The sequence below is a fragment of the Chiloscyllium plagiosum genome, chromosome 6 (genome assembly GCF_004010195.1).
Source record: "Chiloscyllium plagiosum isolate BGI_BamShark_2017 chromosome 6, ASM401019v2, whole genome shotgun sequence".
Classification (NCBI taxonomy): domain Eukaryota; kingdom Metazoa; phylum Chordata; class Chondrichthyes; order Orectolobiformes; family Hemiscylliidae; genus Chiloscyllium; species Chiloscyllium plagiosum.
The window spans coordinates 97,972,588-97,991,458 of record NC_057715.1 but is presented as its reverse complement, the minus strand read 5'-3'; the positions used below and the strand labels follow the sequence as shown (position 1 = coordinate 97,991,458).

The 18,871-nt window shown below is 41.6% G+C and overlaps 1 protein-coding gene across 6 annotated transcripts in view; it reads right to left on the bottom strand.

Moving 5' to 3' along the window:
- LOC122550866 (testis-specific gene 10 protein-like) overlaps positions 1 to 18,871 on the bottom strand; it is a 134,476-nt gene that overhangs the window by 89,747 nt on the left and 25,858 nt on the right. For 2 of the 6 annotated variants that reach the window (XM_043692219.1, XM_043692221.1), the window contains exons 4-5: positions 5,910 to 5,975; positions 5,368 to 5,500 (exon numbers count right to left, since the gene is read on the bottom strand). The exons of 1 other annotated variant lie outside the window; for it this stretch is intronic. In XM_043692219.1, coding sequence (XP_043548154.1) covers positions 5,368 to 5,500; positions 5,910 to 5,975 — 199 coding nt within the window. Of the gene's footprint in view, positions 1 to 5,367; positions 5,501 to 5,909; positions 5,976 to 18,871 lie in introns of those variants that run through there. 3 more of the 6 variants (XM_043692222.1, XM_043692220.1, XM_043692224.1) reach the window with 2 other exon arrangements.

Here is an 18,871-nt window from a genome sequence, read left to right as displayed (position 1 = left end):
AGTCATTGGAGGTAGGTGAGGTCCTTACTGAATACTTAGCCTCAGTATTCACTAGTGAGAGGGGCCTTGTCGTTTTTCAGGACAGCGAGAAACAGGTTGATATGCTCAAACAGATTGATGTTAAGAAGGAGGATGTGCTGGAAATTTTGAAAAACATGAGGATAGATAAGTCTCCTGGGCCAGACAGGATATACCCAAGGTTACTAGGGAAGCAAGGGAAGAGATTGCTGTGGCTTTGGCAATGATCTTTGTGTCCTACTGTCCACTCTAGTAGTGCCAGATGATTGGAGGGTAGCAAACGTCATTCCCTTGTTCAAGAAAAGGAATAGGGATAACCCTGGGAATTAGGAAGATATTAAACAAGTATTGTGCATCAGTGTTGACTGTGGAAAAGGACATGGAAGACATAGAATGAAGGGAAATAGATTGTAACAGCTTGAAAAATGTCGATATTACAGAGGAGGAAGTGCTGGATGTCCTGAAACACATAAAAGTGGATAAATCCCCAGGACCTGATCAGGTGTACCCTAGAACTCTGTGTGAAGCTAGGGAAGTGAATGATGCGCCCCTTGCTGAGATATTTGTATCATCGATAGTCACAGGTGAGGTGCTGGAAAACCGGAGGTTGGCAAACATGGTACCACTGTTTAAGAAGGGTGGTAAGGACAAGCCAAGGAACTATAGACCGGTGAGCCTGATGTCGGTGGTGGGCAAGTTGTTGGAGGGAATCCTGAGGGACAGGATGTACATGTATTTGGAAAGGCAAGGACTGATTAGGGATAGTCAACATGGCTTTGTGCATGTGAAATTATGTCTCACAAACTTGATTGAGTTGTTTGAAGAAGTAACAAAGAGGATTGATGAGGGCAGAGTGATGGACATGATCTCTATGGACTGCAGTAAGGCATGCGACAAGGTTCCCCTTGGGAGACTGGTTAGCAAGGTTAGGTCTCATGGAATACAGGGAGAACTAGCCATTTAGATACAGAACTGGCTCAAAGGTAGAAGACAGAGGATCGTGGTGGAGGGCTGTTTTTTTCAGACTGGAGGCCTGTGACCAGTGGAGTGCCACAAGGATCGATGCTTGGTCCGCTACTTTTCATCATTTATATAAATGATTTGGATGTGAGCATAAGAGGTACAATTAATAAGTTTGCAGATGACACCAAAATTGGAGGTGTAGTGGACAGTGAAGAAGGTTACGTCAGATTACAATGGGATCTTGATCAGATGGGCCAATGGTCTGAGGAGTGGCAGATGGAGATTAATTTAGATAAATGCGAGGTGCTGCATTTTCGAAAAGCAAATCAGAGTAGGACTTATACATTTAATGGTAAGGTCCTAGGGAGTGTTGCTGAACAAAGATACCTTGGAGTGCAGGTTCATAGCTCCTTGAAAGTGGAGTCACAGGTAGATAGGATAGTGAAGGCGTTTTGGTACGCTTTCCATTATTGGTCCGAGTATTGAGTACAGGAGTTGGGAGGTCATGTTGCAGCTGTACAGAACATTCGTTCGGCCACTTTTGGAATATTGCGTGCAATTCTGGTCTCCTTCCTATCGGAAAGATGTTGTGATACTTGAAAGGGTTCAGAAAAGATTTACAAGAATGCTGCTAGGGTTGGAAGATTCGTGCTATCGGGAGAGGTTGAATAGGCTGGGGCTGTGTTCCCTGAAGCGTTGGAGGCTGAGGGGTGACCTTATGGAGGTTTATAAAACCATTAGGGGCTTTGATAGGATAAATAGACAAAGTCTCCTTCTGGGGTGGGGGAGTCCAGAACTAGAGGGCATAGGTTTTGGGTAAGAGGGACAAGGTATAAAAGAGACCTAAGAGGCAACTTTTTCACACAGAGGGTGGTACATCGAAGGAATGAGCTGCCAGAGGAAGTGGTGGCTAGTACAATTGCAACATTTAAAAGCATCTGGATGGGTATATGAATAGGAAGGGTTTGGAGGGGAATGGGCCAGATGCTGGCAGGTGGGACTAGATTGGGTTGGGATATCTGATTGGCATGGACGAGTTGGACCGAAGGGTCTGTTTCCGTGTTGTACATCTCTCTGGTTCTATGACTCTACAGACCAGTGAGTCTAATGTCAGTGGTGGGCAAATTATTGGACAGGATTCTGTGAGAAAGGATTCATGAATATTTGGAAAAGCATAGCTTGATTAGAGATAATCAGCATGGCTTTGTAAGGGGCAGGTCATGACTCACAAGCCTTACTGAATTCTTTAAGGATGTGACAAAACACATTGATGAAGGTAGAGGAGTAGATGTGGTGTATATGTATTTCAACAAGACGTTTGATAAGGTTCCCCATAGTAGGCTCATTCAGAAAGTAAGTTGAAACTTTATTGCTGGAACAGCACAGCAGGTCAGGCAGCATCCAGGGAACAGGAGATTCGACGTTTCGGGCACAGGCCCTTCTTCAGGAATGAGCAGAGAGTGTTCAGCAGGAGAAGATAAAAGGTAGGGAGGAGGGACTTGGAGGAGGGGCGTTGGAAATGTGATAGGTGGAAAGAGGTCAAGGTGAGGGTGATAGGTCGGAGTAGGATGGAGGCGGAGAGGTCAACAAGAAGACTGCAGGTCAGGAAGGCGGCCCGCCGCATCTGCTCCCAGGAGGACCAGTTCAAAATACGTACAACACAGATGGCCTCATTGGACTCATCCACCGCCAAACCACAACAACCAGACGGTCGGAGGAGGAGCGTCTTATCTTCCGACTGGGAACCCTCCAACCGCAGGGGATGAACTTGGACTTCACCAGTTTCTTCATCCCCCCTCCCCCCACCTTGTCTCAGCCAAATCCCTCCAGCCCGGCACCGCCTTCCTGACCTGCAGTCTTCTTCTTGACCTCTCCGCCTCCATCCTACTCCGACCTATCACCCTCACCTTGACCTCTTTCCACCTATCACATTTCCAACGCCCCTCCTCCAAGTCCCTCCTCCCTACCTTTTATCTTCTCCTGCTGAACACTCTCTGCTCATTCCTGAAGAAGGGCCTGTGCCCGAAACGTCGAATCTCCTGTTCCTTGGATGCTGCCTGACCTGCTGTGCTGTTCCAGCAATAAAGTTTCAACTTTGATCTCCAGCATCTGCAGACCTCACTTTCTCCTCATTCAGAAAGTAAGGAAACATTGGACACGGGGACATTTGGCTGTCTGGATATAGAATTGGCTGGCCTATAGAAGACAGAGGGTGGTAGTAGATGGAAAATATTCAGCCTGAGAGCTCAGTGACCAGTGATGTTCTGTAGAGATCTGTTCTGGGACCTTAGCTCTTTGTGAGTTTTATAAATGATTTTGATGAGCAAGTGAAAGAGTGGGTTAATAAGTTTCATGATGACACAAAGGTTGGTGGAGTTGTGGATAGTGTGGAGGACTGTTGCAAGTTGCAATGGGACATTGACAGGATGCAGAGCTGGGTTGAGAAGAGGCAAATGGAGTTCACCCTGAAAAGTATGAAGTGATTTATGTTGGAAGTTCGAATTTGAATGCAGAATTCAGGGTTAAAGGCAGGATTCTTGGCAGTGTGAAGGAACAGAGGGCTTTTGGGGTCCAGGTCCATAGATCCTTCAAAGTTGCCACCCAAGTTGATAGGGTTATTAAGAAGGCATATGGGATTGAGTTTAAGAGCTACGAGGTTATGCTGCAACTCTATAAAGCCCTGGCTACTTCATCTGGTTCGGATCTGGTCACTTCATTATAGGAAGGGATGTAGAAGCTTTAGAGAAGGTGCAGAGGAGTTTTACCAGGATGCTGCCTGGACTGAAATGCATGTCTTATGAAGAAAGGTTGAGGGAGCTAGTGCTTTTCTCATTGGAACAAAGAAGGATGGGAGGTGATTTAATAGAGGTGTACAAGATGATGAGAGGCATAGATAGAGCAGATAGTCAGAGACTTTTTCCCAGGGTGGAAGTGGCTATCACAAGGGGACATAACTTTAAGGTAATTGGAGGAAGGTTTAGGGGAGATGTCAAAGGTAGGTTCTTTACAGAGTGGTAGGTGCGTGGAATGCATTGCCAGCATTAGTAGCAGTGTCTGATATATTAGGGATATTTAATGGATCAGCATATGGATAATAGCAAATGAAGGGTATGCAGGTTAGTTTGATCTTAGAGTAGGATAACAGGTTGGCACAACATTGAGGGCAGGAAGGCCTGTATTTTGTTGTACTGTTCTATGTTCTATATTCTATGAATAAATAAATACTTAATCAATGAAATTATTGCATTACCCTCTCTAAAAATACAAATACTGAAAAATTGAAATAAAAAGGCAACTTTCATAAACACACATTTTGGAAGTGTCTACACTAAAAAGAGATAGTAGTCATTTTACTGATATCGTAGGCTTTAGTATATCTCCAATTTTAAATTAATAATTAATAACTCTAAATTAATATTCTTTAATATGTTACTTTTCTAAATATCACTTGCTCACACAAATTATCAATCTTGCAAATGGGTCTAAATATCAAGGGAGTTAGTAAGCAATCTGATAGTAATGAGCCTGGTCGAATTACTTACTACCAAGAAGCATACTTTCCTTATGATCACTAATTGTATGGTTTTCACAAGTGCAGTAAGTGCGTAATATTATATAGTTATTATGTGTATTAATAATTTAATAACTTTCCTCTTTTAATTTCCTCTTTTCCACTTTAAATTAAAAGATAAAAAAGCCACTGAGACTAATAAAGCTTAAATATCCATCAAAAATGAGATGGTATTGTTTCTTTCAGGATATCATAACAAGTATTTACCCTAGAATAGATTAATAAAACAACTTTGTATTGTACTATAAATTGAAACTTTCCTGACATAATGATCCCATTTCCTGACCAAAAGCATATTTTGTATGGCATAATAATTTGGTATTTGTAAGTTTATGTTCCCAATTCTCTTGAAAACACAGATCTTTTAGCATGGAATCAAAGGTACCAAGCAGTCTTTGCCCATTTTTTTTGGACAGTACGTAAGGCAAGCTACCTGACTACAAAAACTCAAAGGTCAAGCCTGATTATGCTGTCATTTGATGACAATGTGCATTGCCTTTCCAGCATGAGTCAGTGGATTTCAATTAGGAATATCAACTTTGGGCTAAAATTTACTTTCTCTAGCATTGTGGGCCACCAACATCATATTGGCTGCAAGTAGCTAACTTAGCACAGAACAAGCATTAGGCCACAAAAGTTCTTGGCCTAAACACCTCCTCCACACTACATCAGAAAATGTAATCACTGACCAAGCTATCTACAACCTCAAAATGAACTTTCATCACGATTTAAAACTTCAATACCTAAACAATTTTGCTATCTAGAAGTTGTGATTTTTTTTAAAAATCAAACGGTATTTCCAAATAACAGCCAACCTGTATCAAGGATCTTTTGAGCTTTGTTTTGTTGGCACCTCTCAAAGTGAATTAATGCCTCATTGCTGCCTTCAGCCTTTGCCTGTAATTCTGCTTTAATTTCCTCAAGTTGCTGCTTGGATTTTGCGGTATCCTGGAGAAGGGGAAGAAATAACTTGTAAAAACGGGATGATTAATAAAATATATGAGCCAAATGTTTTAAAAATGGTTAATTGTTGGGAAAAAGCATTTGAATTCTCTGTCGGTCTGAACTCTTGCCCAATTCCAAGGTAAATTGGATATAACAAACTTGCAAAGTCAGATTCAGTAAAATAAAAGCTTGGTTCTGATCTTTGTATCTGGTATAGTACAGATTTCTTGAGAAATAACTTAATTCTTCAAGAAACCTAGTCAAACCAATAGAAATCTAGCTTGTTAAAACCCTAGGCAAGCTTAGTTAGATTTAATCATTTACTCTGGAATACTGACCTATATTATTAATACTATAATCAAACTAAATCAGTTTCGATTTTGAGTCTTCAAAATTACATAGTACCACTTACGGATCTGAGTTTTACGATGGCTTGCTCCAATAAAACAATGTCCCTTTCTTGCTTTTCAATTTCAATCTATTATAAAGATATTTAAATATTATACTTCAACAATACAGTACCATCTAAAATTGGCTGTAAAACGATCATATTTGTTCCATGTATTTCAAGTAAGTGATGCCAGCATCGTAATGCAGGTTACGCATACCAAAAGTTATATACCATGTAATATATACATAATTACTTATGATGCATGTAACTGCATTATGAGGTAACATAATTATGTCACCCTTCATTACCTTTTAAGGCATGAATATCCATATAAAATGAAATTGTTGCAGAGCTCCAAATGGGTTATTTGGAGTGATCAGATATGAAATAAAATACAATATGAACTTAAGTACTTCTTTAACCACTACAATTCATGTGCTGCAGGCATAAGAATGTAAGAAATAGGAGCAGGAGTAGGCCATCTGGCCTATCGAGCCTGTTCCACCATTCAATAATAACATGGCTGATCTTTTCATGTACTCAGCTCCAAATACCTGCCTGTTCACCATAACTCTTAATTCCTTTACTGTTCAAAAACATATCTACCTTTGCCTTAAGAACATTCAATGAGGTAGCCTCAACTGGGCAGAGTATTCCACAGATTCACAACCCTCTGGGTAAAGAAGTTTCTCCTCAACTCAATCCAAAATGAGAGGGGATCTTATAGATACAAATAAAATTATGAAGGGAACAGATCAGATACAAGCAGGGAGATTGTTTCCACTGTTGGGTGAAACTAGAACTAGGGAGCATAGGTAGAACTTTCAAAGGTTCATCACTCTTCAAACAAAGAAATTCCTCCATATTTCTGTCCTAAATGGTCTACCCTTTAATCTGAGACTGTGTTTCTGGTTATTAGATTAGATTACATTCCCTACAGTGTGGAAATAGGCCATTCGGCCCAACCAGTCCACATCGCCTCTCGAAGAGTAATCCACCCAGACCCATTTCCCTCTGACTAATGCACCGAACAATTTAGCATGGCCAATTCACCTGGCCTGTGGGAGGAAACTACAGCACCCGGAGGAAACCCACGCATATGGGAAGAATGCGCAAACTCAACACAGACAGTCACCTGAGGCTGGAATTGAACCTAGGACCCTGGTGCTGTGAGGCAGCAGTGCTAACCACTGAGCCACCGTGCTGCCCATAAAGATACCATAGTTTCTTCCCCTATCTTTTCAGCCCTTTAAGGATTTTGTAGGTCAAAATTAGATTATCTCTGATTCTTTGAAACTCTACAGAATAGAGTCCTAGTCTTTTCAGTCTGTCCTATAGAACAACCCTGCCAGCTCAGGAATCAGTCTCGTGAACCTTTGTTGCAAACCTTCTATGATACACAATGTTCCACACAATATTCCAGCTGAGGCCTAGTCAATACTTTCCAAATGTCTTCCTTGTTTCTGTTTTCTATGCCTGTGCTTACAATGCCAAATATTCCATACATATTCTTAACGGCATAATTAATTCCCTGGTCATCTTGAAAGATTTTTGAATATGCTTGTACTCTGCTTGTATACCCACCACAAAATATCATTGAGATAATACTGCCTCTCTATGTCATTGTCCTTAAAATGGACCACTTTAGACTTCTCCACATTAAATTATTCTTGCAATAGTCTGTACTTCTTAAATTTGCTAGTAGTGTGTGCTATACTGCAAAATTTTACATCAAACACAAGCATCAAATTTGTACTATCCACAAGTCTTAGTAATTTACATGTAACAGGAAAAGCAATGGTGGACGTACAAACCCTGAAAACCCTACAACATACATATTTCCAATCAATAAAACTTTGGCAACAATAAAATGAAAGAGGAGGTAGTCGAGATATTGGATGGTCTAAACATTGATATAGAGGAGGTTTAGAAAGGCTGGTGATCCTAAATGTTGTAAATCAAAATCAATTGGGATGCACCCAAGGATGCAGAGAAAAGGGAAGAAATTGGAGAAGCACTAGTCAATCTTCCAAGGTGATGAAGTCATATTCAACTCAAACATTAACTTTCTTTCAGCCACAGATGCTGCCAGATTTGCAGAATTTCTCCAGCACTATCTGCTTTTAGTTCAGTTTTCTAGCATTCATTGTACTTTGCTTTTACCAAGATATCACAGCATGAATGAAAGTGTGGACCTGCTTTTCTCTCACAGTGAACTTTAAGTATTTCCCAACATGCTCTTATATGCACTGCCACCTTTCTTGTGTCATCTGGACCGAGGGCTGTGGACAAGGTATCATGAACCCATTGCACTTACAATCACCAATACCATGTGCAGTATGCAGCTGAATAAGGTCTGAAGTGTCAGAAGGCCATGGTTCTCCTTATCAAATGAATTTATGTCTCACCGGATTAAGGATTGTAGCAAACTGACATTTGTGTGTGCTGTGACTGCTGACTAATAATATAAGTAAGAGGCTGCTTTGTTTCTAATATTCTCCACATGGGCTTAATGGAATTGTCCACAATGAATCCAGACACAAGTGCTATTGTGTGGTCATTACACAATGAAGGCCTACAGAAATAGAGGAGGTACTCATGCGAAGCAAGATAATGAATACATGACCAGAGAAATAGCATAACAGGGAGGGATTCTGATTCCTGGGACACTGAGCCAAACTACTTCTGGGCAAGATGAGACCAGTGCAAGCAGGACGGCTTGCATCTGGGCAGACTAGAGCCAATGTCCTTGGGGATCTATTTGCTAGAGCTGTCAGGGAGGCTATAAACCTGAGCATGGAGACCGAGATGGGACAATCAAGAATACAACCAAAGGAGGAAAGGTAAGAAATAGAAGTGAAAGACAGAAACAGGGAGAAAAACAAATGAGGCCTTAGTGCAAAGTAAAGCTAAGATGACTACCAAAGCTAAACAGACAAATCTAAAGGCTTTGAATCTTAATGAGCAGAGTATTGGATGTTCTTGATAGACATCTTCCAAAATCTATAGACACTGAGGGTGGCAAATGTAACTCCATTATTCGAAGTAAGAAAAAGAGGATTACCAACCAGTTAGCCAGTGGAGGGGTGCATCCTCTGCACCCCTCCACACACATCATCTATTGCATCCTCTGCACCCGATGTGGCCTCCTCTATATTGGGGAGACAGGCCGCCTACTTGCGGAGCGTTTCAGAGAACACCTCTGGGACACCCGGACCAACCAACCCAACCACCCTGTGGCTCAACACTTCAACTCCCCCTCCCACTCCACCAAGGATATGCAGATCTTTGGACTCCTCCATCGTCAGACCACAGCGAAACGACGATTGGAGGAGTCCAAAGACCTGCATATCCTTGGTGGAGCCAAGTCCCTCCTCCCTACCTTTTATCTTAGCCTGCTGGACAAACTTTCCTCATTCCTGAAGAAGGGCTTATGCCCGAAACGTCGATTCTCCTGTTCCCTGGATGCTGCCTGACCTGCTGCGCTTTTCCAGCAACACCTTTTCAGCTCTGATCTCCAGCATCTGCAGACCTCACTTTCTCCTCAAAGTTTGGCTTGAAACAAATGCTACCCCAAGTTGAGTGAGGTGGCAACTTTGCTCTCAGTGTAGAGCTCGCCTCCCAGTTCTTTGTCTTCTCTGAAGATTACTTCAGGGCACATGCTTCTCAAATGTCAATTTTGAAGACTGCTCCTTTTAAAGAGCAATCTTTGTTCCTGCTCCTAGTTTCTATAAACTATGAACAGTCTCCAAATGAATGCGAAACTGGATGTGGTAAAGATATAAGAGGTAGACAACTTTTCATTCTCAAAGTGAGGCTCTTTGCTGCTGTCACTAAATGAGGATGCCCTGTGACACCATCACAGAACTCGATCATCTGTCAGAATATTCCAGGTACAGGGAACTACAGACAATACACATGTTGAGCTGAGAGGGCCATATTGTTCTATCTGGTCCAAGTCATCTGTGATTATTGGAACCACACCTAAGAAGTCTGTGTCCAGTACCCTGGAAGTTGCCTTTGATTGCATATAGCCTTAACTCTTCCTACTTCTTATTATGGGCCGGATGACTCACAACACTGACTGCTGGGAGACAAGGGCTACCCTCTTCGATCATGGCTGATGACTGTTACGCTGACTGAGGGCAAGTATAGGCCATTTCTTCCAATAGAGCCATTGTGAGGCCTTCTTAAGATGAGGTTCCAATGCTTGGACAGGCCTGCACTCTCCTTGCTTGGTGTGTTCTGGAAAACTGGAGCAGACAAAGAAATGACGTGATGCACATTGAAGATCTAGAAGGGCAAAGGATGAGAACATTAAGCAGAAGGAACATCACCTTTCCCACGACAGAGAGCAGGAAGCCAGCCAGAATTTAATTGACAAGTGTTTCCAATATAGCTGAGTTAGATATAGTCATCCTTCATTGATAGCTAATCTGTGACTGCTGGAAAGACAAGTAGACCCTGTTTATACTCCAAATGAAAATGCTGCTTTTTTAGTTTCTCCCTCCTTGTGTCCAATAAAAGTTGACACGAACAATTGTTTGAAGGCTTTACAACATTTCAGGTTGAACAATGATATGATGTTCTGCTCCATTAGGACAAAAAGAGGATGTTATACACACTGAAGAGCTGGAGGAATTGCAGAAGTCTTCTGAAGATAAGCATAAGGACATTAAGTCAGAGGAGTCAGGACATTCATCATGATAGGAGTGCAGCATTAGGGAAACAGTATCACTCCGTTACACTTGCTTTTAACATCACGTAGCACTTAGGAAGGGTGGCTTCTGTAGCCTTACTCTTGTAGCTACTGCTAAAATGACAGTCAATCAAACTGGCATTGATTTAGAGTGTCAACAAATTTACAAATGTGGCATTCTATTTACAATAAAAAGTCAGTCGTGCCATTTATATATGCTCATAAGGTTTTCTTTTCCTTTGTTCTTTCGTACATCTAGTGCAGTTCTGTGGTTTGCAACTGGAGTGCAGGAAGCCTGCCCTATAGAGGAAGCCTTAGAGGTTTAGATGAATGATCCCACTGGCAGTTGTGGATAGAGGGTTCAGTAATGCTGAGAGCACCCTGGCTAGACGCAGGCTCACCCTCCTGAGCCTGAACTTTCACAGGGTTGGGGGACATAGACAGAGTGGTGGTAGAGAAGATTTCTTTTTGGGATCTGTATGTGACCTCCTGTAGCTGTGTGCCTATTGGCACCATTCTGTCCCCTTGAATGGATGGGGCTCCTTAAGCAAAAAACACAATTTTCCTCATCCCCATCACTTTATCATTGATGCTGACCACCAGTGGCTAAAATGATGAACAGATGATCTGTATACATTTCTGCTAGCCATGAACATTTTGTTATACTTTGCTCTCGATGGCAGCTATCAACCTGTCCAGGGACAGCCAAATGCTCATACTAATAGCATTGGCTCTGACCTTCAATCCAGTTATACAGTGCCTCTGCCAAACCAGCCTGTTAATGTCATTTCTCTGTCCGCAGGACTTGCTGTGTTACTCCGGCACTCTGCTTTTATAACGCCCTGACTTAGCAGGTGCCTTGTTTTTGGCAGTTGTTCAAGTGCTGACAACCTGGGGTGTTTCTTCCTTGGTCAGATTCACAGACATGCTAGTGATGTGCTCACGAGAATGTATATCCAAGTCTAATCTCGATAAAGTACCCATAGGATAACAATATCTGAGCTGGTAAAGGGTGCAGGAGACTATGTTGCCTGTGCATCCTCTAAGAAGCTGTCACTGGTTGTTCAGATGTGGAGGGTATTGGACTGGGGTGGACAGTATTAAAAATCACACAACATCAGGTTATAGTCCAACAAGTTTATTTGGAAGTACTAGCTTTCGGAACGCTGCTCCTTCATCAGGTGACTGCGCATTCCTCTGAACCATGGCAATGGCACTGACCAGAATGGCAACTTCTTTGTTTTGTCTGGTGGTTTAGGGGAAGGAGAATGGCCCTTCTCTCCACCACCCAATCCACCAGAACCACCTCAAGATCCTTATCAGCAAAGCAGGGTGTCAAATTGTCTGTCAAATATCTTATTTTCAATTCTTCAGAGACGCAAACTGTGAAAGGCAATTCCTGGCTTGCAGCATCTGACATGGTGCTAAGCTGGAGTTAACGTATGGTGCTGGGGGCATAAATGCTGGGAGGCCCCAGCACCCAAGTACTTCTACCATTCAGGTAGCATTAGAGCGACGCCAGAATACAGTCAGCTCTTCAATAATTTCTTAGCAAGTTTTCCACATATAGAGCGAGACCTGACCTTCACAAAAAGACATGCATATCAGTAGCAATGTCATGATAGTGTTCTCATTTTCTGTTTTTTATCTGCTCATGGGATATGGCACACTGACTAGGCCAGCCTTTATTGCACTTCCTTACTTGCGTAAAGGGTACTTAAGGGTTGACCACATTGCTGAAGGTTAGGATTCAAACATAGGCCAGGGCAGGTTAGGATGACGGAATACCCACCCTAAAAGGATATTAGTGAACCAGTTAGGATTTTACAACAATCAACAGTCATAACGTGGTGATCATCAGGCCACCCGTCTCACTTCACATTTTCTTGTATTAAAAAAATTTTGAATTAAAAATCCATCTGCCAGAATGGGATTCAAACCTATGTTATCAGAAGATAACAAAAGCAAAATACTATGGGTGATGGAAACCTGAAAAGAAAACAGGTTTGGCATCACCTACAGAGATAGAAACGGTTAACATTTCGAGTCCAATCTGATTCTTCTTCATCTATGAAAAGAGCTGGAAAATGGCAATTTTTCATGCTGTTGACAGAGGAGCAGTAGCAAGTAGAACATACAGAAGTTGCCCATAGCAAACACAATGGGATTGCTAATGGTGGCAAAGGAGTAATGGATATGTAAATAAGGATGAAATAATGTGCACAAAGAGAAAATAGGTTGGCTGTGTTGAGAGCAAAGTCAATTAGACACAAATTAGAGATGACCATGGGTGCAGAAAATGTAAGAGAAATAGAGGACATAAATCATGATGTAAATTTGTGGTATTCAATAGAGTCGCAGAGGCAATAGAGTGCCTACATGGCAAATGAGGTGTCTTTCATCCAGTTTATGTTGTGCTTTATTGGAACACTGCAGCATGCCAATGTTAGAAATGCCAGCATGGGAGCAGGATGGTTTATTGAAATGGAAAGCAACTGGAAGGTTAAGGTCATACCTCTAGAGACAGCAGAGGTATTCCAAAGAGGTCACTCAGACTGTATTCGGTCTTGCAAATGTAAAGGAGACTGCACTGTGAGCAGCAAATGGATTAGACAAGTAAAATGCCGCATCACCTGTGTTTGGGACTTTGGATAATAAGGAAGGAGATGATAAATGGGCAGGTGTTCTACCTTCTGTGATTGCATGTGAAGGTGTCATGAAGGAGTGAGGAAGCATTAGATGTGCTCATGAAGTGGACCAGTGTGTTGTAGAGCGAACAGGGGAATTCAGACAGTAGGGAGAAGGGATTGTGTCTTTGGTGGTAGTATCGTGGTGAAGGTGATAGAAAAAGTAGAAATTAATCCTTTGAATGCAGAGACTGATGGGTGAAAGGGAAGGATGTGGGGAACACTATGAGGGGAGGATGGAGAGGATGGGGTGAGAGATGGGTCAGATGATGAAGGGTTATGTCAACAATGATTTTTTTTTAATGAGGTGGGGGGATGGAGGGGAAGCTTTAGCTGAGGGAAAAGGAGGCCACATAGAGGCAGTCCAGTGGAAGGTGGCATCATCCAGACAGATGTGACAGAAAGGAAGCATCCAAAGAGCAGGAGAATCGACATTTCCGGCATGAGCCCTTCGGGCATGCCCGAAACATCAATTCTCCTGCTCCTTGGATGCTGCCTGACCTGCTGCACTTTTCCAGCAACACATTTTCAGCTCTGATCTCAGCATCTGCAGTCCTCACTTTCTCCTTCCAGATGTGACAGAAAGGAAAGCAATCTTTCAAGGAAGCAGGCTTTAGGAAGTGTATTTGAGGCAAGTGTAGGAATCAATGGATTTGTAGTGGATATTGGTGGCCAGCCTATCTACAGAAATGGAAGCAAAGAAGTCAAGGAAGGAAGAGTCATAGACGGTCCAGGTGAAGCTAAGAGAAGGCAAATTGAAAGCAACACTGAATTTTTCCAATTCTGGACAAAAGTGAAAGCAGCGCAGATGACGTCATCAGTGAATCAGAAAAGCGAAAAGCAGCACAGATGACATCATCAATGCTTCAGAGAAATAGTTCCGTGTAGAAACCCAAGTATGACTAGACCACAAAATGTTTCACATATTTCACAAAGAGACAGGCATCACTGAGATATATGTACATACCCATAGCTTTGACTTGAAAAAGGGGGGTAAGTTGAAGGAAAAGTTGTTCAAAGTGAGAACGAGCTCAGCCTGGTGAAGGAGCGAGGTGGATGACAGGGACTGTTCAGGCCTGTTTTCAATGAAGAAGCAGACAACCTTCAGACCATCGTAAAAGGGAACAGATGCATAATGGGATTGCATATCCAGGGTAAAAAGGTGGCAGCATGGGGCAGAAACCTAGAAATTGTCAATCTCATTAAACACAGCAAAAGAATAATGATATAAGTAACAAGAGACTGAACAGGACAGGGGACTGAGGAAAGATGAAGTCAAAACAGGAAGAAATAAGTTCAGTGGAGCAGAAACACGCTGATACAGGGCAATCCCGTTTATGGATTTTGGGAAAAAGGTGTAAGTGTGGGGTTCGGGACAAAAGATAAGTCTGGGATTTTGGATTACTGGACAATTACATTGCCACCTGAACAACACATGAAGTTAGTCATTTCATGCTGCTCCTATGTAGCAGCAAAATGGGATTGATAACATCTTTCCACTTAAGGAGTGCAGCAGTTCAAGGCAGCTCACCATCACCTTCTCCAGCACAAACAGCAAAAGACAATAAATGCTGGTTTAACCAGTAATGCTCACATTCCAAAACAAATAAAACAAAAAAAAGCCACTAATCAAGCTGAGAATACATTCTGCCTTGCCACACAACTGAGCATTGTGGTGCATGAATTTCAGTTCGAACAGGATTTCAGGTATGTTTATTCAGCTGTCTGTAATAAACAAGAGTACTGACTAAGCTGAACCAACCTGTACTTGCAAAGGTCAGAACATAGTGTCCAATGATTGATGATTGGCCACAGTTTGATTGTTCAGCGAATGGAAAGAAATACACAAATAGCCAATTAAGAGCAATAGTCAGGCTGCAATATGATTCACTTACACTTGTTAAGAGCTACATACATTCCTACACAGGATCCCAACATCTACAAACAAAATGAACATATCCTAGTATCTATTAAACAAATGCTTGGGTGGGATAGGATGGGAGTACTGTTTCCTGGAGCATTCATTATGACAACAACTTGATCATAGTTGATTTGCCTTTTTGAATTTAAACAAAATCTTGGGGTGACAGTTAATTGGTCAAGATATTGTTGTGGAGAATGCACCAAAGTTCACTTGAAACTAATTTTAAAAATCTTTTCCCATGTAGTATAAATTGCTATTCCCTGAGATATTCTATTCTTCACCAGTCCTGACGAGTGCAAGATGAAAAGCTTTTTCTTCAACAATACTAAAGTTCTGTATTATCAAGTGATTAACTCAGTCAAGTTCTTTTTTGATGAAGTAAGAGGGGATTGATAAAGATAATGTAGTTGTCAGGGACTTCCAAAAGGCCTTTGATAAAGTATCACCCAATTGCCTTGCCTGTAATTGCAATGGAATTAAAAGTGGCAGAAAGAAAATGAAGTTAGTCATGTGATAGAGCAAATAAAACATTGTTGTGAGCAGTGTTTTTTGGATGGAGGAAGGTATACATAGAGGTTTGTAAGGGATCAGTATGCATATATTAATGAGCAAGATTTTAGTGCAGATTCAATTTCTCTGATGACAACACTTGGAAGTAATGTAAACTATGAGACAGATATTGAAATTTCAAAAGGACAGATGGACTAGTCCATCAAGTAGCCGCTTGACAGATGAAGCTTAATTCAGACAAGCATAATGTGATTCTTAGTCTTCCTAGCAGAATGTAAGGGTTTATAAAGAAATGAGTGCAATTTCAAAAATAGTGGCTATATGTAAATTGTTCACCATTGCAAGACATTGAGAAAACAGTTAAGGCGGCATACAGAATCCTGGGTTTTATAATTAGAGGCATAGAGTACAATAGCAAGGATACTATGATTAACCCTCAAGAAACAGCGGTTTGGCCTCAAGTGGAATACTGAGTCCAAGTCTGGGTCTTTTAAATTAAAAGGATATGAAAGCATTAGACAAGAATTTTGGTTTTTTTTTAATTCATTCATGGGTTTCATTGGCTCACCCAGCATTTCTTGCCCATCCCTAATCGACCCTGAGCAGGGATGCTTTCTTGAACCACTGCAGTCTTTGGGGTGTATGTACCACAATGCTGTTAGCGAAGAGGTTCTAGAATTTCAATCCAGCTACCCAGTAACAGAGCAGTGATATCCTTCCAAGTCAGGATGGTGAGTGGCTGAGTGAGGAACTTGCACGTGGTGGTACTTATGTATCTGCTATCTTCATCCTTCTAGATGGTAATATTAAGGTTCTATCTAAGGAGCCTTGGTGAATTTCTACAGTGCATGTTGTAGATAGTATACACTGCAGCTACTGTCAGTGGTAGAGGATATGAATGTTTGCGAATATGCTACCACTCAAGACAGCTGTTTTGTCCTAGGTGGCATCAGACTTCTTGAATGTGGAAGAACAAAAGACTAACAAGAATGGTTTCTAGGGAGAGACTTCAATTACATGGATCGACTAAGAGAAGCTGGGACTTTTCTCCTTATAGAAGAGGAGAAAGGTCAGGAGGTGATCTAAGAGAGGTGCTCAATATAAGTAGATAAAGAGAAACAGTTCCTGATCTGAAAAATCAAAAATGAAATGGCCTTGATACAAACTGAGTGGCAAAGGAACAAATGGAAACATAAGAGTGCATTGGTTGGTTAGAATCGAGAATATGCATAAGGAATTGGTTAAGCACTTAAATGTTTGCAGTACTACCAGAAAAGAGCTGGGTCACAAGACTACTCATTTGGTCTTTCAGATAACCAGCATAGATACAAATGAGCTGACAGGAAGACTAGTGCTGGGTACTGTTATAGTCTCCCATTTATTTGAAACTCAAATAAGATGCTCAAACTGTTCACATTAGATTTTAACAATTAGATTTCTAATCCATCAGTCAGAACGGATTTAGAAGCCAGAGGTGGAAGACCAATGGGTCATCACACCCTTTAGTTCATGGTCCAGAGTTTTGAGACAGTCTGTTCTGCTATAACATAGTAGTTGTGTTGTCTTGCAACCTCGTGTTATATAAAACCACACAATAGAAATAACAGGGCCTGTGGGAACTACAAGGTTGGGACAGACCACCGAAAACATTAGTAAAAATAGAAACAAATAGTGGTTAGCCTAACAAACAATAGATTTTAATGAAATGGGGTAAATTTAACACTTTAAGAGGTTTGAGTTTGCTGAGTTACAGTATTGTATTAAGACAGGGGGCTGAGGGTCACCATCATCACCAATTTCAGGTGCAGTTCTAGGTGCAGGGTTACTGGAAAATAAAATATTTAGTCCAGAAGTACTTGGCTGTGGTTCATTGCCCTCAGACTGGTTCTCGAGGGTTGGTTTAAAAAAGGCACCCAGTCATTGCTGCTTTGCCATTTTTCTTCTTCCAAGCTGTACATAGGGTGCCAGATTAATACCACAAACTGCTATCCTGCTGTGTTCTGCGGTGTGGTCACTGTCTTCTAAGAGCTGCAACTGCTTCTCAACTTCCCTCAGGATAGAAGACAAAAGAGAAGTGGAAGGTTCTTGGGACCCTGCACCCTGGACCTTTTCATTTTCATCTCAGGCTTCAATTTCCTCCACAGCAACAATTTGTTATAGATCGGTCTCCACTTCAGATTCAACTTGCTTTTCAAGAATATTATGAAGTTGAAGGTGTGTACTTTCCTTTTGAGAGAGTGAAAGCGGTTTTGCACTGACAGCTTGCAGGTACCTGTCATGTGACTGACTAGCAGTCTGAGTGTACTGGAAAATTGAAAGTATGTATCATGTGACTGTGAAACAAGTACCTAAGCTGTTTTCACAAATTTAACCAGTTTAAATTATGCCCCAATATACTAAAAGACAATCAAATTTGAATTTTACTGTTCTGCAAACAAACTAATGAGACGATCCAATGTTTGGGGTATAAAGAAGCAGACATTGAGGGTTAGCCAGAGAGACAACTGTCATCACCAGAGTAACTGCCAGAAAAGCACTTTCTATCAAAAGGCATCTTTTTCATATGAAACATCTTTGCAGCAAAAGACAAAAGACGACCCAGGGAGATCTGCAGCCAGGGAAGGAGGACACTACAGATGACCGCCAATGTCTGGTTTTGAAAGTTAAGCTGATGTAATTTTAATACTGGTGGTTATTGGAACAGTAGATTGTTCGGGGTGGAGGCAGATACAAACAGTCAGGAGAAAGGAGGCTAGAGTTATACATAGATGTTGTTTCATGTTCACTTCAGAGTTAAAGAGACAAAGTTAATTCCCGCCTCAGGCAACTATCTGTGTGGAGTTTGCATATTCTCCCAGTGTCTGCGTGGGTTTCCTCCGGGTACTCCGGTTTCCTCCCACAATCCAAAAATGTGCAGGTTAGGTGAATTGGCTATGCTAAATTACCTGTAGTGTTAGGTGAAGGGGTAAATGTAGGGGAATGGGTCTGGGTGGGTTGCTCTTCGGACCCACCCAGTGGGTGTGGACTTGTTGGGCCGAAGGGCCTGTTTCCACACTGTAAGTAATCCAATCTAATAAATTGATATTTTTCCTTTAAATAGTGGAAGTTGAGAGTTACTGTCACTCATTTTAAGAATACGAGACAAGGTGAGCTTTTCTGAGTG